The sequence below is a fragment of the Zonotrichia leucophrys genome, chromosome 2 (assembly GCF_028769735.1).
Source record: "Zonotrichia leucophrys gambelii isolate GWCS_2022_RI chromosome 2, RI_Zleu_2.0, whole genome shotgun sequence".
Taxonomy (NCBI): Eukaryota; Metazoa; Chordata; class Aves; order Passeriformes; family Passerellidae; genus Zonotrichia; species Zonotrichia leucophrys.
Window position 1 is genome coordinate 125,736,278 of NC_088171.1, and position 23,755 is coordinate 125,760,032.

General features: G+C 38.4%; 1 protein-coding gene across 7 annotated transcripts in view; it reads left to right on the plus strand.

The window, feature by feature from the left end:
* The first annotated feature begins 3,239 nt into the window (after positions 1 to 3,239).
* RALYL (RALY RNA binding protein like) overlaps positions 3,240 to 23,755 on the plus strand; it is a 367,535-nt gene continuing 347,019 nt past the window's right edge. For 4 of the 7 annotated variants that reach the window (XM_064706292.1, XM_064706298.1, XM_064706296.1 and 1 more), the window contains exon 1: positions 3,939 to 4,073. Coding sequence is in view for 1 of the 7 variants with exons in the window: in XM_064706295.1 (XP_064562365.1) it covers positions 3,240 to 4,073; positions 4,989 to 5,045 (891 nt within the window). In the remaining 6 variants the exon portion in view is untranslated. Of the gene's footprint in view, positions 4,074 to 4,988; positions 5,076 to 5,385; positions 5,976 to 14,326; positions 14,505 to 23,755 lie in introns of those variants that run through there. The other 3 variants (XM_064706295.1, XM_064706293.1, XM_064706294.1) reach the window with 3 other exon arrangements.

Here is a 23,755-nt window from a genome sequence, read left to right on the forward strand (position 1 = left end):
ATTTGCTTACTACCTGCAAAGAGAAGCTTCTTTATTTTAGGAAAGTGTAAGTGCACTGAAAGTGGTATAACAAAAAAACAACTGTGTGTTTCTCCAATACCAGCTCCAGTAGAAAGGGAAGAAAATTGTCTAAGGAATGTGTACATACAGCAGCAGGACTATGCCGAGGGCGCAGAAGTTTAATGCAATCAAGAAAAAGAGATTATAGGAAATTAGGTAATCTCAGAATATATTTATTTCTGCTCCTTTGGGGAGGTGGAAGGGGGAAGGGAGTGGTACTGCAAAGGTACAGGAAAGGGATATGAAATATTGGTATCACATGGCATGACTGAAGACTAGCAAGCCCAGTATAAATCACAAAACACTGGTTGCATAGTTCAATATTTTGGGAACCTTAGGAAGCAACGGTAGCTAAGCAGAAGTGTAGAAGTGTTAGTTCATTCACTTTCTGCCCAGAATTCTTTGCTAATTTTGAGAATAACTCTAAATCATGTTGCAGTGGAACTCAGTTGCTGTTCTGCAGAAGAAAAAGTGTAAAAAATGCCAGCAGATACCTTATTTGCATGTATTGGATTGCTCTCAAAATTATCTAAGTGATCCTACTTTTCCTTCTTTCTGAACTGCATTCTTTTACTGTATACTTTGTTGAGCACTGCTCATAACCAAGCAATGTGATGAACTTTCCTCATTGCAGTCTAGCATCAAGTGTTCAACTGCTCTTGGAGGAAACTTCCAGCAGGAGTGGCCAGAATGTGGAAAGTAGACATCGATGAATAAACACTTCCTGGGATTCTGTGAAAATAGCATTATTCCAAGCTCTTTCTTGCTTGTTAACTATTCCAAACATGCACCCCTGCCTCTTACCCTCTAGTGCCTACTTCATCCTAATGGATTTAAGGGGAAAAGTGACAGAAGCATACTTTGGTGGTTCCATAGGTAAAGCTAAGGTTAAGTTCTAATGAACCAGTTAATTTTCACAATATTTACAATGCTAGCTACAGGACAAAGTAATTTATTTCCATTTTCTGGTCCCCTCAGCACTGTTCTAGAGCTGGTCTGGAAGCTGCCCCTAAGCCCTGCACCTTTCAGTATTTGCATTTGCCAAGTGTATCATAATGACTTTTTAATTCACTTACGGAAAAACCAGTCAATAAATACAAACTGAGAAGAATACACATGTTTGCAAATTTACCATATTCCAAGTTCCTGGAATCTACAGAACAAATAATACATAAAATATGTTGTCCCAAACGTACATGTTCTGATCCTTTATATGTGTCAACAAATAATTTACAAGTCAGATCTATTGTACAACTCTGGATTATTGAAACACCATCCTTTAACTTTTGTTGTTATTTCAGGAAGACATATTTGCAGTCTTATATTACATAAACAGTAATGAAAAATGAAAAGCAACAACAAAATAGGATTTTTATTTAAATCTTGGTTTTGCAAATATGTTTTCATTTTAAATATCATTGAAAAAAGCCTTAGTCATTCAACTGTATTTATACATGCAGCACCTAGAGCTACGCAAAACTGAAGTGAACCATCCAAGGAAATACATCTCCCACTCCTGAAACCTCACGACATGACAGTTTGTGATACTATCTACTATACATGACAATAGGATTGAGTTTATTGTCATGTGTACATGCAGCTTTGTACAGTTAAGTTGGTTAGTTTTCACACTAAAAGTTCCAATTTCTTGTAATTTTTTTTTTCTTTAAAGACTTCCTTTATTTTGCTTTTTTATTTGTTTTAAACCTTCTCAGATGTATAGCTCTGCTCCTGGGAGCCAAACATAGCAGGGGAAGAAAATTATGAAATGCCAAAACAAGCCCAGTGCCAAAATATAAAGCAAGCAAGAAACCATAGCTGGTTATATATATTTTTAAACTTTGGCCAGTGTTCTTTTTATACTTCATAAAAGAAGTTAAGAGCAAAGAATAAAGGCAGCATTTCTTTTCATTTTCTGGAAACATTGGGGAAGAGATACAGGAAAGAAAGAAAGAAAGAAATGGTGAGGGCAAGGGAAAAATCTCTCTGTGAGGATGCGAAGAAGGCAAGCTGGTGCCCTCACCAGTCTTTTATATAGCAGGGCATCCTCTGACTGGTGAGAGTAATTTTTGTGGAGTAATAGCCTGACTATCTCCTGCCTCCTGACCTGGATGAAAAGAAACAGGTACAAAAAAAAAAAAAAAAAAAAAAAAAACAAAACAAAAAAAAACCTGTATGAAGAAGAAGGGGGGAGGAGGAAGTACGGTAGTATTGGAAAATACTGGCTGGACTGCTCCATCACAGTGCCTGGTTCACAGATGTGCGCTTCTATTCGTCTCTTAATTTATCTCTTGTGGCCCTTCTTTCTACTGCTGAAGCAGTAAATAAGTAAGTTTGTATGTGATTGTTAGCTGTGAACATTTTGGGGGCCAGTGAAGTGAGGACACAGCCGAGGCGGCGGGTTGTGGCCTGGCAATGCCGAGCAGGTTCTGCTTCAGCTGGAGCCGGAGCAAAGCTGCTCTCAGCCCCAGCCGCCGCTGCCTGCGACTGCTGCGTTTGTTAATAAGGAGACATGCGAGGAGAGCTAAAAAGGGAACAGCAAGCGTCTTGAGGGAACTCTCAGCAACAGTGGCACACAGTCTCCTCCAGTGTATTTTTTGTACGTTAAAGGAAAAGGGAGACAGAGAGCTGCCATCCGGCCAGCCACGGAGCTGTTTCAGGGCCGCACCTGAGTCCGGAGGGGCTCGACCCTGAACGCTTCCAGCACTGCGGGCAGCGGTGCCGGGGGAGGCGGCACGGCCGGGGGAGCCCGGCCCGATCCCGCTGCCCTGCGGACGCCTGCGGCTGCTCCCGGGAGCGCACCAGCGGTGAATGGCCCCCTCCGAAAACACTTCATTCCCACCTCGGCCAGTAACTTTGCAATGGGAAGCATCAGCCCGGCCGCTGGAAGGACGGGAGGAGAGAGAAGCCGTGCAGCTGGGCAGAGGCCCGGAAAGAGAAGCAGTAAGGGATGGGACCCGTGGTACCTGTCCTCTCCCCCGCTGCACATGGGAACCGCTCTCCGGAGGAAGTCGGAGCAGCGCTGCTCAGACATGACTGGGCTCAAAGTGACTGCAGGCTCGGCACCGAGGCACCCCGAGCTGCGCACACACCGGAGCAGGAGTGGCACAGGGGAACCCCGCCGCCCCCCACGCTGCACCGGCAGCAGCGGTGCCCTGGAGCTGGCGTGACAACAGGGGATGCCCCTGCCTGCCTTGTCTGCCTGCCGGGGTACTCCGCGCACCCACGCTGAGCCGAAGCTGCGGGAGGGGCACCCCCGCACACACGGAGGAATCGGTGCTGGCATCCCGTGCAGACGGCGAGCCGGGCGGCGGGCTACCCCCGCCGTGCGCGCACACGCGGTACCCCGCGAGCAGTCCCCCATCCCCCGCCGGATCGGCGGGAGGGCTAACCCGGGCGCACACGCCTCGGAGCCCGCTGCTGCACCGGGGCCGCCGCCGGGGGCACCTCACCCCTCACCCGGGCAAACCCCGGCGCTCCACTCCGCTCCGCCCGCCGCCGGCCCCACTCCCGGGGGCGAGCGGCATTGCAGCGGCGGGGCCGGCGGCGCCGCGGCCGGAGGGCAACAGGCGGGCGGGCGGTGTCGGGCGATAACTTCGCGCTGCGCCTCCGAGCAAGTTGCGCTGCCGCGCAGGACGCGCCCGCCTCCGCACCCCGCCCGCACGGCCGGCTGCGTGCCCGCGCTCGGCGGCAGCGAGGGAGAGGAGCCGAGCGTGTCTGAGCGCGGGGGCGAGCGGCACCTGCCGAGGGCAGCGGCGGCGCGGAGCGGAGCGCTGGGCGGCGGCGGAGCCGGGCGGCTGCGAGCGGAGCGGGCTGGGCTCGGGCTGGGTCCGCGCCCGGCGCCGCCGCTGCGCCCTCCCGGCTGCGAGTCCGCCCGGCTCCGGATCACGTGGCGGTTGCCGGAGGCAGAGACTAGAGAGGAGAGAAAAAAAAAGCGCCTCATTCCTTCTTCCACCGCCATACTGTATTTTATAGTAACTCTCATTTTTATTCCTCCCTTTTACTCCCGCTCGGTGAGTACCTTTCTGCTGACATTCTTGTCCTCCTTTTTTGTCCTGTTTTTTTTCTTCCTTTTGTTTTTTTTTTGTTTTCTTTTTTTTTTTCTTCTTTTTTTTTTCTTCCTCTTTGATTATTGTTTGAATGGATTTGATCTTTTGCTGATGACAAGTTTTTTTTTCCTAGCATGCGATGGTTACTAAACTGTGAGCAAAAGGTGCTGCTGGGGCCGGGAGTCACTGGGAATGAAAAATGATAATATTAATAACACAGACTTGCCAGTCCAGCAACAACTGATATACATTTAGTAGCTATATATCTATATATGCAACTGGTTTTGTTGTGGCAAGGAAAAGCGATGTGAAATATGATGCTTATTTTTTTAAGATAAGAGAAAAGGCATGTTTCTAACTCTTTTTGCAGAGGATTTTTTTCTGGTGTTGTTTTATTTTTATTTTTGGGTGTTTTTTTAAGGGCTTTTTTTTTTCCTTAAAGAGATGGGAATTGCAAATGCATTTTACAGCAGTGTTTACACAGAGTTTGTAATCTTGCAATACTGGTGGAAGCCACAGAGCAAGATGTTAATTTTATCATTTTTGTTACTGTTTCTTTTTCTTTTTCTTTTTTTTTTTTTAACAGTGAAACCAGCAGGGTTTTTTGGTTTTCCTCTTCTTCAGTTTTTGATGCCTGTTTATAATGTGAAACTTTTCTTGCAGCATGTTGCAGTCATCATTTTTAAATACTTTTTTTTCCTCCCTAAAGATAACAAAGCAAAACAGAGAGCCAAAGAGATGATCCTTACTTTTGCACATTTTGCACCTCACTTTTTATTCTTTTGCCAGCAGTGTTTTATGATGGTTATTGTTATCATGATGATGATGATGATAGATATATACATATATACAAATAAATACATTTTCAAATGATGGCAGTGGAAGGTTTTCCTGGAGAATGAAGTGCGGTTTGGTTTCCTTGTCAACGGAAGATGAAGTGAACAACTGAACATCTCCCCAGTGCAGGTACTTCATCTCCTTGTAGGCGTTTCCACACTGTGTAAATTACATTGTGAGATTTTTTTTTTTTTTAAAGAAATCTCCTTCCACCCCTTTCTAAACGTGTCTGTGCAATACACATGAGGACTGGACTAAATATCTCTGCCTTGTGATTGCTTGGATGTGTGCAAAATGTTTCACTAATTGAGCCTAGGTCAGTTAAAGCTGAAGAGAGGTGTTTTATGTGCTGTGCTGTATAGAGGGGAAGTCAGCTGGGGAAAAAAAAATCCAGACACCCCTTCTCTCCTCGTTGCATTTAAAAAAAAAAAAAAAAACAAATAAACAAAACAGCCAAAAGTAAAGCCCAAACCGAAACTGGATGGAACCTTGAGATCCTCATAACGAGTACAGATACTCTCAGGAGTTCAGACAAAAACAATAGCTCTGGCCATGTATTGTGGTGACTTGTGTGTTTTTGTGTGTCTGTTTAAATTTATCCATTAGAAAATAGCTGTGGAACAGCAAAGGAGGCTCCCTCGGAGAGCTGGCTCGCTGCCACATGAGGCATATTTTGTAGCCCTGAGGGCAGAAAACCCTTATATCCAACTTCTGCTCCTCATATTAAAAAGGCGTAAACAAGGCAGCAGGTTGCCTCTTATGAGTCTAATTCATTGGGATGGAGATTAATCAGAAGCTGATATTTGCTTGACGGTGTTTCGTTTTTGTTTGATGACTAATAGTACCACTGGCTGACAGGGAATGGGAAATTGTTACTTTCCGTGTTGGTTACTGAGAGTTCAGGATTGGAGGAGAAACTGTTACTTTTCACTGAGGGCACTTAAATGCTTAACAGAGGCTGCCCTTGATGTACAGACAGGATATTGGTTCTGTAAAACACAATTTGGAGAGATTTTTCCAGATGACAGGGTAGGTTGGTTTGGGGTTTGTTTATTTATTTATTTATTTCCCTCCGGAGAGAATATGGTGTAATATTATGCTAAAGTTCAAGTGCTGAATGTTCTGTGATGTTCTCTGTTGTTTACTTTATTGTGATGGGATTGCTTACTGTATTTTATATAAAGAACATTTAAGGATCTAAAACTGACTATAAAGATATGCCATGTATTCAGATATGGAAACTAAAGTAAGTTACAGGGGGTATATTTCTTTTGTCACTTTCATATAAGCAAATATAATTCAGAGAATTACAAATGCATTTGGAAATTTGAGGCTTCTAATGCTTATGTTTAAATTTTTGCAGTGTATCAGCTTCCTTTAAAGTAGAAAGTGTAAAAATGTATACAGCATGCAATAAGTCATGTTGAAAAATAAATAAATTCATTTATCTTTGCAGAGACATAACTATTTTGTATTTACACTGGTTTTTTCCAGCTTTACTGTAATAAAAATATTTTGCACATATTTATGCATGAATTCTGCTCTGATATGTTAAAATACTTTTGGCAGCCTAACAGGGTGAATAATTCATGTGTCTAAAAACCAGTTGAGATATTTCCATGATGGATTATGATGACTTTTCTAAAATAGTTACGATCTGTTGGGTCATTACTCCACATTTTAAGAAGACTCAGCCTGCTTATTTTTTCATTATTTAATTTAAAAGCAAGACATTAAAAACAAGGGAGATTGAAACTTTATTCTCCACCTCTTTATTTATTTCCATCCCTCATTATATTTAAATGAAGTGTTTTCTTTAAATTAGGTGCAACTGCCAGTAAGCAAAATATTTTGATACTGCTAAAGCACTGAAATAAAGTAACTAGGCTAGCAGTTTCCAGAATGATCCTTTTGTCCTTTCTTTTAATGCTGCAGGTGTGTTGTGTGAGAAATTCTGTGCAGATAGTTGCTGAGTGAAGAGCTAATCCTGCTCACCTAGTCTTATCTTGAAGTCTGAGAAAGTGCATTCCTAAAACTTTCTATTTAGCCCCAGATTTCATCCACAAAGCACCTGTTGTCTGAGTAGTATGGTAATTAACACACATACATTTCATTTGCAGCATTCTGAGGTTGTAGGAGTTCATACATATCAAACAGCCTTGGGACCTTAAAATATGAATAAAGGAGCCAATTTTGAAAGAGGATCCTTCTACCTCTGTGCAGTATGTGGGCAGAGCATGATTTGGGTTGGTGGAATTGGTTTTCCCTTGGTGCTTCTATAGTTATGCTGTGACTAATGTTTTAGAAAGCCATAGTTAGTGTCAAAGACAATTGTCCTTTTGTACTTTGAGATGAATAAAAATTTTGCCTACAAATTGCAGCTTTGTATCTACAAGTGATGATATCATTATATTCCTTATATAGCATGGGATATAGTCATACTGCCCTAGCTCCTGAAAGTAATGGGTGTCTAGACTGAAATGACATCTTCTGTTTTTCTTTATATCTGTTTTGGTATTCAGGACAATCTTTGGAAAGCAGTTTTTCTTTTCCTATTCCATAACTAACTATTATTATCAGTATTTACTTGCAAATTAAAAAGAACAGGTGAACAGAAATGAGAAACTTGAAAACTGTAAATCATTCAGTGTGCTGACTCATGAATATATGGCTTTAGCTGCTGTAGTGGCCTGAAGTGGTAGAAGAAGACTATCTTTTTACATTTTTCAACATGAGATAGAAATTGAGTGGAGTTGTGAAGTCTGTCTGCTGTGATCCTAGGCTGATCTTATTTTGTTCAGATTCAAAAAACTGGTTTAAATTTACCTGGGATATCACTCTCACTGCACCTCTTGAAAGCAAGGCAGAGCCTCACTTTTCATGGTTTTAGAAACAGAATTTCTATCCTAAGTTTATTTTCAGGCAGTTTATTCTCTTTGGTTTTTTTATTTTTTTGTGTCACTGCTGACCTTAAACAGTAAGGCTCCTTCTCCATGTCTTTGCTTTTCAGAGTATATTATATTTTTAGAGGGCAATTGCAGCTCCTTTTCCCTGATGATTTCTGGGCTTAACTGAGAGAGGTTCCCAAAAGTGTGACTGGTGTTGGGAGGGGATGTTGAGACTGGCTCTTCCCAAAATCATGCTGCAGCAGAAACAGGGAAGCTGCATTCAAATGCTCTTCTGCTCAGACTGATCTGTTCTGCTTTCAGCTGAAAATATGGCAGTTTGCTTTCTGGCTCTCACATCAGCCCAAACATTTTCACCTGAAGCCACACACACAGTCATGCCCTCTGGTGAATGGAGGTTTGCATCATGTGGACCTTCCTTCACTCTGCCCAACCAACCTGCATTACTTTGGTTGCAGTCCAACAGGAAAGAACTCTTGGGAATTTCTTCTGCAACACTCTGGTTTTTAAACTCAAGAGTTTTCTATATATTGTCTTAGTAATTTGTATTCATACAAGGGAAGGGAATGTGAACAGGTTTGAGGCAATACTGTATCACAACCTTTTATCAGGAGTAAATGTGAAAGTTGGCTACACTGTTCTTTAAATTTTCTACCTTATTACAGTCTTTGCAGATTGCTTATATCTTAGCTCTCTAGTCTTCCAAAGCATTGTTCTATGGTGGTTTCTTCCTCTTTATTTTCTTCCTTCTCTACATTTTGGGTTTTAAAAGATAGAAAAGCTTAATAGTGTTTAAATTGTAGGATTACAAAGACTGATAGGTCTGCCCTCAGATGAACGTTTTAACTTCCCTTGGTCTTAGAGGACATGGTGCTCTGTCAAATTCTGAAGACAAATCCTGTATGTTTTAAGTACTTACAGAGTATCTGAATAGAAGGCTAAAGGTGAGTATTTCCTGATGAAAAAATATGTAATCTGTGACACTGTCTCCATAGTTATCCAGTTTGTAGCTCCCTTGAACCCAGATCCAGACTGACAGAAGAAAAAAAAAGCTGATTTTAAGTGGTATAAGGATTAAAATGCAACATTTTGACCTTTGTGAAGGTACCAATCTTATTTTTATGATCTGTAAACAATTACAGGGGTAAAATGGCTTGAAGATTATTGTTTTGCGCATACCCACATTGGAATAATGTGTACCTTTTTCCCTGGTTTTTTTTTTTTCTATTTCAAAATAACACTCTAATCTCTATAATGTACTTAATCTTTCAAAAGCATTTATATTGCAACTTTGGCAGTATTTCTGAGAAAGTTTATTTTTGCACAATGAAGTGTGATTTTTCATCTCAATGAATCATCTGCCAACAATTAAAAAAAAATCAAGTAGACCTTGAAATTACTAAGTCAATCTCAGGTTGCTTAGTATGAATTAAATAACATGTTTTATCATTGCTGTATTCTGGAATAAAAATAAAGGTATGTAGATGAATAGACAGAATCCCAGAGAGATTTTTAATGATTTAATGTCATAGAGAATTAGCAGAAATCTTACATTGATTATCCTTTGGGGCTTAACCAATTCTTTTTTTTAATAACTAAGAGTTTAACTTTCTTGGTTTTGGTTTTATACAGACCTATGTGATCTGCTGCCTCTTGACAAAAGCTACAGAGTTAATAAGTTGCCTCTCTGGCACATCACTGTGTGTCTCCTGGCTGCTAATATCCTGGCTGGCCTGCCAGGGTGTTGGGGCTCAACCATTATGCAGTTGCATTTCTGATTCAGGAAGATGAGGAAGTTGTGGGGGCTTTTTTGTGGTTTTTTTTTTTCTTTGGGTGGTTTTTTGGGTTTTTTTTGGGGGGTTTTTTTGTGTTTGTTTTGTTTTTGTTTTTGGTTTTTTTTCTCTGATGCAGTTATGATAGTAAGCAAAATATTTTCTATCTGACTCAATTGGCAGAGGTTTGAAGAAGCAGAGGTGGATTTCTTATGAGTGATGACCAACAGTGGGTATAAATGTGGTGGAATATCAATGACACTCTCCAGACTCTTTATTTTTTCTTTGCACATTCACAAGTCTTTCTCCCAAAATACCCAAAGATCTGATTAAACTTGGTTTACACCAGTGGTCCTTCCCAGGTAGCCTTCTCCTGATGCCAGTGATTATTGCCTCTACTAATGTGCAGTCTCTGAGCAACCAAGTCAAGGTGGAGCTCTGGAAACAGCTCAGGCTCTATATAGTTAATTTTATGGTTCTCTGAGAACAGCTTGTAGTCCTTTGGACAGGCAATAGCTTATAAAAGGCAGTACAGGCCATTATTATAATTATTTAAAGAACAAGAGACCATAAAGAATACAATGATTGCTCCTGGACCTCGGTGATTATTGAATAACCTGGTGAAAGTCAGGTCCCTGTCTTCCCACTGTGCTCCAGACCAACAGCCTTTTTTTCAGCCTGTTCAGTCACATTGGTTGCCTTCTTCAAGGTCCTGCCTTGAAAAAAACCCAGAGTCAGTCACGTGCTTTGTGGTGTTCAGGGTCAACAAAAAGGGGATATCTGGCACAAATCAAGTATTAATGAGATTCTTAAACTGACTGAAATGAGGCTGAATTTGTTCTGTAGGAAAGCATCACATCACAAGAGTTCATTCAGTAAAAAGGTGTCTCTGTTTCTGCTCAGAGTTTTGCATAGAAGGTGAACAGGACCTATTGTCGAAGAGATATGACACATCTTGTTAAATCAGGGTTAACTTTACGATTTGTAGGAGGCACAGCACATGTATACCTTGCATGCAGTATTTTTAGACTGACTGAAGAACTGGAGTTTCTGTCTCAAAGAATTATGTTTGCATGGTGTTGACAATGCTACTTTTCCTTTCTGTTTTGTGTTATAATGGAGTGCAAAAGCACTGAAATGTTTACACTATTCTAGACGTTCTTTTTTAGAACAATACAAATGAAAGTGATGAAGACACCCATGTGAATTTTTGCACACCAAGCCTGCACTCTAGGCTTAGTGCATGCTAGCAGCTCTTCTTGTGGGCACAGGGAGTTACAGCAGTAACTCACTGACTTTTCAATGAAACACTGCATTTGGTAATTCAGCAACATGATTCTGAGCTTGATCTGTAATGCAAGTCACTGTTTATGAAAGAAAATTCATTCTATCTTGTTAAAATATTTTATCAAATGATCCTTCGCACAATAAATATGAGAAGTAATATAAGATTTAAAAATGTGCTGTGCCAACTGTCATGCAGTGTCTATGAACTAGGCCCCCTGAAGGTATAATTAAAACAAAACTTCCTCTTTGGTCTTTGGGTACCTTTAAAAGGGATTAATGCCACTGTTTTCTAAGTAGGACGCACACACACACAAACACAAACACACAGAGACAAACATCAACCATGCTACCCATTTCTCAGCTTGTATTTGCCACTGATTTCACAGGATAAAACCCAACACTTGAGGTATTGCACAGCAGGTCAATTTTCTAATGTGCTCTTTACTGCATAAATTCACATCCACTTTGTTTGCTTTTTCCCAAACTGAAGAAGAAGGATGCAATTAAATTTTTCTCCTGCCTCTATAACTTACAGTTAAATGGGAGTTCTTTAAATCATACAGTTACAAGATTGGCTCTGGAGAGGTTACCATCTTCTACTTGGGCATTTGTAAGCTGTAGACAATTAATGTACATTGTGAATAATGAAAAGAGAAACTGCATTTATGCCACTTTTGCTTTACAGGGGTAGTTTATCAGGACATTGATGCTATTTTTATTGTTTATTATTTTATGAGAAAAGCATGCTGGATTACCATTTGTCAGCATATTCCCTGTTCCAGTAGGTGCTGTAGAAATAGAAAGGTGCAGAATTAGGGTCTGGTGCTATTAAAATCACTTATACATAATGCTGGTCAAAATTTCATGTCAAACCAGTTTTTTTCTCTGTGGATTTTTGATGAAGTGGTTCACACAAAAGGCTCTATTCATCTCACTTAACCTTGCTGTTTAAAAATTAGGTTTTTAGAACTAAGCTAGTCATCATTTTAGCCATCTAAAAGTTAGTCATTGAAGTCTAACAGAGTAGCTCAAGGCTTTGTAGTCAACAGAGATAAATATTCTCTTCCTGCAGAGAATTACAGATTACATCCCAACAGAGGCATCTATGGACAGCTGAGATGAACAGCCTTCCTAAAACACCACTCTCTTTGCACTGATGAGAGAGAACCTACATGGCCCATTTAAAACAGATTCCTAACTTTTTGATGGATGAAGTTAAAGGGGATGAATTTCATGCTCCCCAACCCTCCACTTCTTTCAAATCCTAAATTTGCAATGAAATATTTGGTTAAAAAATATTTTTTTGGCCACTAGAATATTCATGGCATTAAGATATTCCTTGATTTTTTTCAACTTCTCCAGCAATTCTTTTCACAGACATACAAATGTGTTTCTCAATATTTGGAATCAAATAAAGGCTATGACAAAATTCCTAGGGATGTCTGATAGGACCAAGATTTCACATCTTTTTTGTATCGCTTCACCCAGTTTCTGTCTTTTTATAATGTGATCCAACCACAATTGATCCTTCAATGAGTTCTCCTCACAGAGTCTTATTCTAAAACCCAGGGACTTAAGCTATTGGGTACAATCATGGACATCTTTTGAAAACCTTTGAAACTGAAACAGAATAATGATGTGAGTGGCAATGGAATCAGCTAATTGTACTGAAATATGAATCATTGTAAGATATATTTTAAAAATAATTAGTACATCAGCAGCAGAAGATCTGAATTTGATATCTCTGAAGTTGGATCTTGAAACTATAAAGATTTTTTTAGTTTGTGAGCTGAGGTCATCCAGGCAATGTAGGGGAAATATTTTGCTGCTGATAGCATGCTGCTGGTATCCTCATGTACATACAGTAAAACCTGTATTTCTGAATACCAGATAGATTTTAGTTTTCCCTGTCTCAGGTAATTTTTTAGAGAAGGCTGGAGTTTTATAAGACTGTTAGTGTCTGTAAAATCAGCTCTTCTATACAGTTTACCTCAGTGCCTTGCTTCAGATCTGTCCCAAGTCATTGTGTGTAGCAGGATGCCAAGCAACAGCTGATCTGTGACACTGCACAATATGTTGGGATATCATCCTCTTTTTCCACAAATTATAAGTTCAGCTATTTTATTCAATATATGTTTGGGCTTTTTATAAGATTTTCTACATGTACTGAAATATACGAAAGTAGTGGACCTGTTTCCACCATGGGTTTTATCTTCTTGGCCTGGCACTAGCTGGGTGCCTGTGCAGACATCATGAAACTGCTCACACAGGCCATGTTTTTCACTGACAGCATTGTATGAAACCAAACTAAAGCTGAATCCAAATTAGAAATGAACCATTTGGTGTTATGGGAGTAAGCACAAAACTCAGCATAGTGAGAGTTAATTGCCCAAATACCGCAGTGTTACTACCATGATAAAGTGAGCTGCAGCTGTAAGCTCTAACAGCTATAATGTAATGGTTTGCACAGACTCAGAAATCATACGGACTTGTCAGAATTGAGAAGGGAAGTTAAAAAGTTGGAGTTCTCAGCACTTTGAAATAACTGCTTCAAATAAGCACAGTAATATTCTCTGGGGACTATAAACTGTTAGTTGCAGCTACCGTGTCACGTTACACACTTCATCACCTCTTGGTCTTTGTTCTTCACATTCTATTTATATTTCAAACCTAGGTTTTTGTACTGTCCCTCAAAAAATGCATTGTCTGAGCAGTGTTCACATAAAACAGATTTACAAGGCTAAAACCCTTTGCTGACTTCATGAAGTTTTTGCCTCTTTACCTGCTTTCATTTATGCACCATAACATTTCCTTTTTCACTCTTGTGTCTCTGCTCAGAGTTAGGAGCGCAGTGTTGTCACAGGAATATAAAAGACCACGGATTGTCAGAACACAGATAGGCCCAACTGAATTTCTCAGTGAGTGCAGGGCATATAAACCAAGCACAAATTCATGTCTCTGGTCTCTCTCTGCTGCTGCTCTGGGTGAGTAGGTAGTCTAGGCACCTAGGCTGAGGATCACACATTTGGAGACAGGCTTTTGAAAGGCAAGATTGCAAGAAAAATAATTGCAGTTCAGTTTAAGGAAATAAACTATTTCAGGGATGCCACGTTTATTTATTTTTAATTTGTTGTACAAGTTAATGTCATATATGTGTGACATTAAAAATGGATTCAGAAATTCATGACACTTGATCACAAATATTAATGAATATTGTAAATACTCATCATAATCAGAATAGGACTGGCTACTTTACACTCTCAGATTTTTTTAAGATCAAAGTCAACCCAGCTATAGAGACCCGTGTCACACTGATCTGTATTGACAGAGGAAAGCATATTTACAAATGTTGGGTGTATTCATTTGAATTTCTGGATATTTTTTATCTTTTATTTATAATTTTTTTTTATTTCAGACTTGTTGGACCTTTCCTCCTGCTCTGGGCCTTTCACCTGGCATCAGCACAGCTCTGAAGGATGAACAAAAAGGAAGCAATAGGAAAGGGATGGAAGAGGGGAGAGAAGTAGAAAGAGGAGGGGCAGAAATAAAAATGGAGAAAAAATTCCCTGTGATTCACCTAAGGCTCCAGACAATGGGCATGTTTTCAATCCCCGCTCTCTCTTCCTTAACTTCCCTCTAGCTCAGGCTTCACTCCCTCTCTACTTGAGCTTTCATCACCACTACAGATATTTCATAAATTTCTTTTTTTTTTTTTCCTTAAAGAATGAGACCACAAGAAGTAAAGCGTTTCACACAAGAAAATATACTCATCTTCTCACAAAACATAACATGATGCAATTCATGCAAGTGGTTCTTGAAGTAGGATTATTTTCCTCCTAGTAGTCTTACATCTTTGACTATGAAAGAATGAAGTGGTTTAATAGTTCAGTAGCAAGACAAAGCTTAGATTTCTTGTTGCTTTTATATCCAACTTCAACCCTTTATATGCATTTGCACATGACTGCATTTCAGTTTTATTCATCTAGATTCAAAACCAGACTTTCTACTGATATTTATTTACTTCTTTTTTACCTCCCTTTCCTTCAAAGCTTTCTTCCAAGAGTCCTTCTTACTCCTTATCCTCTTAGAGAGAGTATAAATTAAAAACTATTCCTATTCTTTCATTTAGTTTGAATTTTGAAGCGTATTATTCAGCTTTGTAGTTCAAATACTCCCACCAGAGAGAAGAATGCTATCTGACATTTTCCTGTGCAGAGTGACTGTCAGAAAAGGTGCAGGGACCCCATGACTCAGTGCTGGTCTGGCTCCTGGCTTGGTCCCAGTGCTGTGTCTTTCTTCCCAGCTAGAAGGCAGACCACTGTGAAGGTGGAGCACTAAAAGGGCACTTTGGCTAAGCCTTTTTTCAGTCCTTACACATACTGGCTTCCTCTCAGCTGTTCCCACCAGGAATCCCTTACATCTCACAAGGTGGCTTTGGGAGTGTTAATAGAAAGGGTAGGTTCAGTAAATGGTCTTCCTGAGAAAGTATTGCCTAAATCTAGAGGTTAAATTGGTCCTGTGGCCCCCCCATACCAATCTGCTAATCAAAGGTTAGCTACTGAGTCAATGCAAAACAAGACCCAGTTGTAAATTTGAAGACTTAATTCTTTAAATAGAAAATACTAAGAATTCCCAAGTCCTTTTTAGATACTATGATCAATTAAAGAAAGTGATTAGAGAAAGGTGTTAGATTTCAAAATATTCTAGATGGAGAAGTATTTATTACAGATGCTGATGGAACAGGTCCAGAGCAGAACAATTGCGTCCAAAAGGCTGAAATAAATTTTATATCCTAAAAAGACATTTAGAAAAAAAATCTAAATACTATAGGTCAAATGCAAACATGCTATTTAATATAAATTTTATTAACATTTCAGAGAACTTTATTTTAAATTTTCTTAAAAGATGTACTACAAATTGATGCAACTGACTATTGCCTCATTAATTGACAGGAAATATTAAATTTTTTTGCTATTGATGTTTGCCTGATGTATTGTTTTTATGTGTTTAGAATTTGATTGTTTGTGCTCAATTTACTTGAGTCACACATTTGAATAGCAAGTTTCTCATGTCAGTGGGGTACTGACTCAGAGCCTCTCAACTTGGTATTTCCAAACTCTGGGCAGTCTCTAGGAAAAGTGGGAGCTCTTTGGAAAAATTGGTGAGATACTCAGATCCCCCAGAGAACTGTACTGAAAGCTGTGACTGTCCCACAGGACAAACAGGAGCTCCTCCACGCACCAGGACATGCTTGGCACAGAGTGCTAGAACCAGGGAACTACTTTCAACGCTTTTGTTTCCTGGGATTTTTTAAAGTGAGAGAGTTTGTAGAAGACTTTCCTGGACCTTCACAAAGTTATGGTGTGAGGTGCAGCTTATTTGTTTAAAGGCAGGTAGCACTGGTGCAGGCAATCTGCATGCCTGTTGTTGGAGATTCAGGCCATGTTTTTCAGCCTTAAGTGTTATTTATGGTCAGTTAAGGGAAGTCTGCCTTAACTTTAGCTAACTTCACTGACAGTACAAGAGAAGTTATGCAATTTGAAACTTGTCCTCAGCTGCTGTTGAAATGTGATGCAATGTATGCCATGCTTCAGAATTTAGAGTCATTTGCAAAAGAGAGAACCCTGACTTTGCTCATTTGAGTAGATATTCTGAAAACACTGGTGCTGATGAGCTCAGTAAGACTGCCCACACAAGCAAGATGAAGGAGCTGTGCAAACAGATCTGAAGCAAATGTTTTGCAAAACACAGGTGGACTGATGATGTCTTTCTCACTGACTCAAATCTTTTGCCTAATCTCAGTCCTACCTTTCTCTCATCTCTGCCACAAATATTAGATATTTTAACTTTGTACTTTACTTTGCAACACTTATGCATGCAACCAAATAATTTCATTTTGCAATTACCATTTCACTTCCAAAGGTAACTACTGTATAATCCATAATCATCAATTTCTTTTATGACCAGCTCTTTACTATTATGTTTTACAGCCTTTCAGTGCATCAGTAAAGTACTTTATAGAAGGGCAGTAATAGATTCTAGGAACTTCCTAATGAAAATTTCAAAAGCCTTGATCCTTTCGTGAAAGGGTAATGCTACTTACATACAAACCTTAAACTTTATAAACTCTCTGTTTCAAATTAAATGCTTTGTGATCTCTGAAAAGTTATATATTTATTGGTATTGGTTGCTTCATGTAACATGTATGTTTTGAAATAAATTGCTTTGTTCTCCTGACATTAGACTTCACCACTGAAATGCAAAGAAAGATTTCCAAATTATGATACTTACCTCTCAACTGCTGTTCTCACAGAGAAACAAGGAGTTCTTTCAACTTTTGAAAAACTGAAAAATAGTGAAAATTTTGAAAGTCAAGAGAATTTTTGGGATCTCTAGTAATTACAGAGTTAAAAGCCTGAGTTCAGCACTTTTGTGAAACTTTTATTGTGTTTGGAATGTAGATTGCTCTGCATGATGGCTTAGATCATCTGTGCATCTACAGTATTTAGTGCATGTGTTGGCAATCTCTCTTTGGCCTGGAAAGCAAAACTGCAGTGAAAACAAGGCTGAATGAAGGTTGCCATCATCATCTAGAGGATATTTCACATACAAAAGATGCTCTAAGTAAATATACTAAGGACAAAGCATACCAGGTACTCTTTGATCATATAATGTGTAGCTTTCTATGTGTGGCTCGTAGCAGCTTAGACAAACTGGGAGTCAGGTATTGCTCTCACTGGCAGCTGTGCAACACTTTGAGTATTTGTCTACTTGGGTTGTGACATGAGAGGGTTTTTTATCTGAGGATATAATTTCTTGAAGATGAGATGTTGTGCACAATATTTTCTCATGAAAGCACCTTTCTTTTTTTCCCACGTATTTTGAGTAGTACAGCACATACCATGATATGTAGAAGGTGCTCCTATGTAGCTATATCCATGGATACTTCTGCTCTTTTAATTAAGCCTGTAACAACTTTGGTATTGAATTCATTGGAAGCAAGATCAACCTTCTGTTTTCAATACAGTAGAAACACAGTGGGATTTGTTTCTTAAATGTGAAACAGGGTATTAGTGCAATAGAGTAGACCCTCTGGTACTTGTTGAATCAGGGGTTTTGATGACACTAGAAAAATTGGCTTTAATATAAAAAGTTCAATGCTGTTTTTCCTATGAAATTAGTTTCTATGTAGTTTTTCTGGTACACTAAAATTGAAAAAGAGCTGATATAATGGTTCAAATAGCTCATTCTGTTTCTGCTGGTAGTAAAATTTAAGAAAAAGTTATTTTCAGAAGAAGCTAGTTGGCATTAAAATATGTAGAATACTAGAATAATTATACAATAATAAATTAGAATGAAATTTTTATAGTTAATTCTATAGTTTATTTTATAGTTTATTAATATTAATAAGTTGATGCAGGGATTGATGCTTTGTGCAATTAGACAGATATCAGGACAGATCATATCATGATCATATTAATGATCATATCAACTAACAGCAACTTTATATTCTATAGAAAAACTTACCATACTGTTGAAAATATGGTTAAAGCAGGAACACATTTTTTATAATGAAAACAAAAAATTGCAGTATACTTTCAAGAAGGTGAAGTACTAATTCAATAGTGCAGCTCATATAAAGCTCCTGAAAAAATTTCAACTGATAGTAGCTTATAAGTTCTTAAATTCTGGCATTTCCTAACTTTGTATTCCTTGACTTTGCCAACTTACTTATCTTTTTCCAATATAGTGGTTTTTGAATGTGTATGTATACAGTCTATATTTACTCTATTGAGGGAGATTACATGTCTAGACAAATATATTTGAAGATTCATTATGAAATATGCAATAATAGTAGCATAAAAATACAACTATTTATGAAAATTGCTTTTGGAGAATTGCCTTGTAACTTCCTATTGAAGCTATAAATTGATACCATATTTTCTATTTGCACCGATGCATGAGGAAGTATCAGAATAAGATTTTAAATTAGAAGCATGCTTTAATGAACAAAACACACTGCTCAAGCTTGGTCGTTTCTGTGTTCCAGCAGAAGCTCTGGAAAGAAGTCCTCTGGTTTTTGTGGCATTCAGCTTCCCATATGTGTTCATGTATTTCATTTAGAACAGTAACTTTTCTATAGGCACTTATTATATTAGGCAAATTTCATCCCAGGTTTTTAAGACCTTACAAATGCTTATCATTTAAGTAATGATAGGAAGGGAAAACTTTATTGATTTTTGTAGCAAAAGTGCAGTATTATGGAACACACTGAGGAGCCTTGCCTCTGGAAAATATGTAGAAGAATGGTGTGAGATAGAAAAAACCCCTGTAGAAACTGCAAAGGTGATGCGCAGTGAAAGGAGCATAGTCTAGTGGCAGGATGTGTATTCCCAACAGAAACAGTTGATGCCTAGACCTTCACTAAAATTCCCTTCTACTCTCCTTTTTTTCTGTCTTTAAGATTTCAGTTTTGCATGCAAACTCCTTCTGTTCCTCTACATAGCTACTAACACATCTGAAAAATTTTCACCCACTCTATAATTATATAATTGCTCAAGTTGAGCAATTAAGATCTTAAAGTCCAGCTCTTAACCCAACCCTATTGTGTTCACTACTAAACCATATCACCAAGTACCTCATCCACATGTTTTTTTAACGCTTAAATTAAATACAAATAATTCCCTAAGCAAAAAATAAAAGGCAAGGAGTCTACCCAAGGCTAATGGTTATTTGAAGTTATGGTAAAATTTGAAAAAAAAAACTGTGACCTGGACATTTCTGGGCAGGGTGACCAATATTTGCAGCTGATATAAGGTTATAGGATGTCTCCACTAAATCAATGGAGAATTATTTACATGGTTGCACTCTCATAACTTTTTCACAGGAAGTGTGATGGGATTTACTCCCTTTCAGTGGTAAATTCTGCAAAACAGGATGATTAGTTCTATACTGGGAAGGTCATTTCAGTCTTATTTCAGAATAACTAATGGAGCTTTGAAAATGTCAAAGTAATGCATGTGTGTGGCGTATGCAGATGGTAGGAGAAAATGCTATGCACATGAAACCCAAGCACAGAAATTATGGACTTGAAACTATCTTTTCAGTGAAAGCTATTTAGCTCTAGAGCTTCTCCTTTGCATTTTGAGAGGATTTATAAGAATGCATTATTCATAGCGAAACAACAGTCAGAAAGTCAGTTGTTTCTGATGGAATGTGGTGGACACAAGCTTGCATGTTTCTTAGCCTTTCATGTTACTACTGCAGAAAAACCTGTCTTGTTCCTTGAATACTGTATTGATTATAGTCAATCAGACATTTTAAATAGACTAAGGTATGCCCTACTTAGAAAAAACTGCATTGAAAAAGAGAGTGTATTACTGAATCCTGGAAATTTTGGCATTAATTAGGCCTGCTGAGGTCTTAAATGCAAAGGATAAATGTGGTATCGTTCAATAACCCAATTTTTAGACTGATTATTAGAGATAAAATGGAGCATGTTATTAAGTCTTGAGAAGGGTTAAATAACAGAAGGGTTTAAGTGATATAGTCATAAGATGTTCAGCTGTCAAAACACCACTTTTCTGACTGTTTTGCTTTGGATAAGAATTGTGATTTGTTCTGGGAAGTATGCTTTGGAGACATCATGTCTGAAAGGGGTTAAACGATCATGCCATGTGAGACACAATTTTAACTCTAGGATCAGATCTCTTGAGAAAAAAATATGGGGTCTTTCTCTGTTATAAATAGGAAAAAATCCATAGGTTAAAAAGTCATTATTGTATTTTTTGTTTGTTTGTTTTAAAACCAATTTTTTTTTTAGCATTGGTATGTGTAATGACCATAGCTAATATATATGGTACTGAAGTAAGTACCTCTGAAAGTCAGCTTTTCAGTAAGAAAGAAGGGGGGCAGGTGTTAAATAATTAATATATATTTCCAGATTTTACCCCTTGTATATGTATAAGGTACCTGAGCCTCAGCCATCACCTCATGGATGGAGTGTAAGATGATAAGTGGGAAGATATTGTTTTGCTTTTGACCTTGTGGTGTGGGTATCATACCCCGGAGTGTTTCTGCCTCTTTTCTAGTTATTCTGCTTATTTGGCTAGTTGGAAGTACAGATACTCTTATTGATGTAAGGTATCATAATGAAACTGCAATTAAAAGAGGACCTGTGCAGCAGGAAATGAGAATAAGACAGCTTCCTTATACCTTGTTAGGGAGTGCCTACACTGCTGGCAGCTCATTCAATACTGATAAATATGGATCTTTCAGATGATACTGTAATATCTCTGAAAACAATAACACAAAGGAAAAATTTGAATTTGAATAACTACAGTGCAGAAGCTTTGTGAAGGTGAATAGAAAAATATAATGGATAAATATTTTCACACCAGGTTTTATTCAGCTTCATTTGAATGCATTTCTGACGCCTGAGGAAGCTGCCCTTAGTGAAGGACCTAAGACCTTGGAGAGCTGAATCAGAGGGATCTGTCAACTTGCTTCTCACTCTTGTGATTCTTCAGGTTAGCAGGTGTTATGATTTCTGCTAATGTCTCCTAAAAAGAATTTTTAGGCAGGAATTCTCAAAGTACAGGACATTCTGTTAGTAAGTTTTCAGGGTCCTGGCAAGTACCATTAAGTAGAGGATTAAGATAGCTGCTGGTAGGTGCTGTTAATATTCACATATTGGCAGGATCCTTAAATGTCTTAAAAGGCAGCTTTTCCTGAACTCTCTTCAATGCTAGAAAAAGGCATGTTTGTTGCCAGAATGTGGCTGTTAGTCAGTCTTTTAAAATCTTTGAGCTTTTAATATCAAAATGTTAAACTCAAAGAATCTGCCTCTGTCTGGGGATTCAAAAATAAATGGTGTACAATCAGGCTACAGAATAATAATGTTAGCATTAGATTAATAAAACTTGTGGGTGACAGTAGAGTGGTATAAACATTCCCTGTTGTTCTTTTAAATGTTTATGAAAAGGTGCACAAGAGGTCCTTGTTGTGTGTTTCCAATGAATACTTGTTAGTTGCCTCACCAATTAAGAGACACCTAGGAGAGGATCCAGGTTTGGATTCACTGCTTTTGTCATGAGAGTTTCTGTAAACAGTGCCTTTAAAGATGATTTGCTGGTGTTTTCAATCAATCTAAAGCTTGAATGCAAACCCCATTCTGTGTTTTCTAAATACTCTTAGTTTTCACTAGGGACAGAGCTGGATTTGCAACTCACTCTACATATATTGACTCTCCTGGTTGTTCTAATGCTTCTGAACTGTGCCGTTCTCTGCCTTGGGGTTTTTTGGTTTTGTTTTGGTTTGGTTTTTTTTTTTTGGTTTTTTTTTGTGGTTTTTTTTTTCTTTTTTTGTTTATTTTGTTTTGTGTTTTTGGGGTTTTTTTTACATTCCTGAAATGGGACTAAACCTCCAGTCAAGCCCTCCATCATCAAAATTTCTTGCTTGTGATTCATATGTTGTAACCCATCATTCTAAGATTTGAAAGCAAATGTTTTAATATCTGGACAAAGTTGTCCACAGATATGTTGGAAAGGTAACCTCCAATATTAGTAAACATATTAAATCTATTCTGGATGTTTTGCTCAGCCAAAGGCTACTCAAACCGTTAGGAAGAGAAAATAAAGGGCTGGAAAATGTGGAATAACTGATTTCTCCACTCTGTGTTTCATTTTTGGCAAAGCACTTATAGGTAGCAATATTTCCTATTTTACATTGGTGAATATGTGCTCTGAAAGAGAGGGAAAATAAGCTTTTTCTTCTGGAATAATACATTAACTTGTTGAGACTAGGGGAGCTGAGCAGTTTAAATAAATAGGCTGTGGTTTCTGTAAGGATGATATTCTCTTATGTACAGCTAGGAGCTTTTAGTTGGTAGAGAGTGACAAAGGAGAGGCTTGAAAATGAATCAAAGGAAATGAATCAAAGGTAGGTTCTGCTCAGGCTGGGCCCGTGTGTGAAGTTGCCTCAGATCAGCCAAAAGGGAGACTGCTCTCCCTGTGTAAGGATGTTGGATTGGTCTAATTAGGAAAGAACACAACGACAAGCAAACAAAATTTTCCTGTGTCCATATTTAACCAAAAATACTAAACAATAAGCTTCTTTTTGTCACTGGAAATATTTTGTTATGAGATGATGGTTCATCATTGATCTTCACTCTCTGCTGATGGAACAGCTCTCTTGGGAGGCAAATATAATCAATATCTATCTTATCTGTTTGACAAGACAGAAAAAAAATCAAGAAACAGACTTCAGCTTTTGTTTCAATGATTTAAAGCACATTTTCTAACTTTTTATTTGAAAAATCTGTTTGTAAATCCAGTCTAGAAAAATGCTGCTTTTATAAGCTTCAGGAACATGTTTCATTTGGAATGAATGAATTATTCCTTGCCAGCAGACAGCTGTAAATACATAAAATGTTCAAGCTTTTTGAGGCTTGGCTCAAATGCCAGCACAAAATCAATGACAAAAATCAATGTCTTATATGTGCAATACTTTACTTAATCATTAAAAAAAAATATTTCAAGAGCCAGATCCAGAGCAAATTTTCAGAAATAGCTTAGCTCCTATAGAGTTCTATTGATTTACTCCCATGCTAGATCTGCCCCACTGTGGAAACTAAATTTAATATAACTGTATCTTTTAATGTATTTATTTATTAGTGCTGAACATCATTGCATTTTACACCACCACAAATGTGGATTATGTTTGTGGCAAATTTTTACATTCACAGAATCTGTAATTGTGTGTGACATGGAAGAAAATTGCACTTGACATTTATAAGCTCAGGATTGAGTTTTCCATTCCATTTTGTGTCATTTATAAAAGAAGT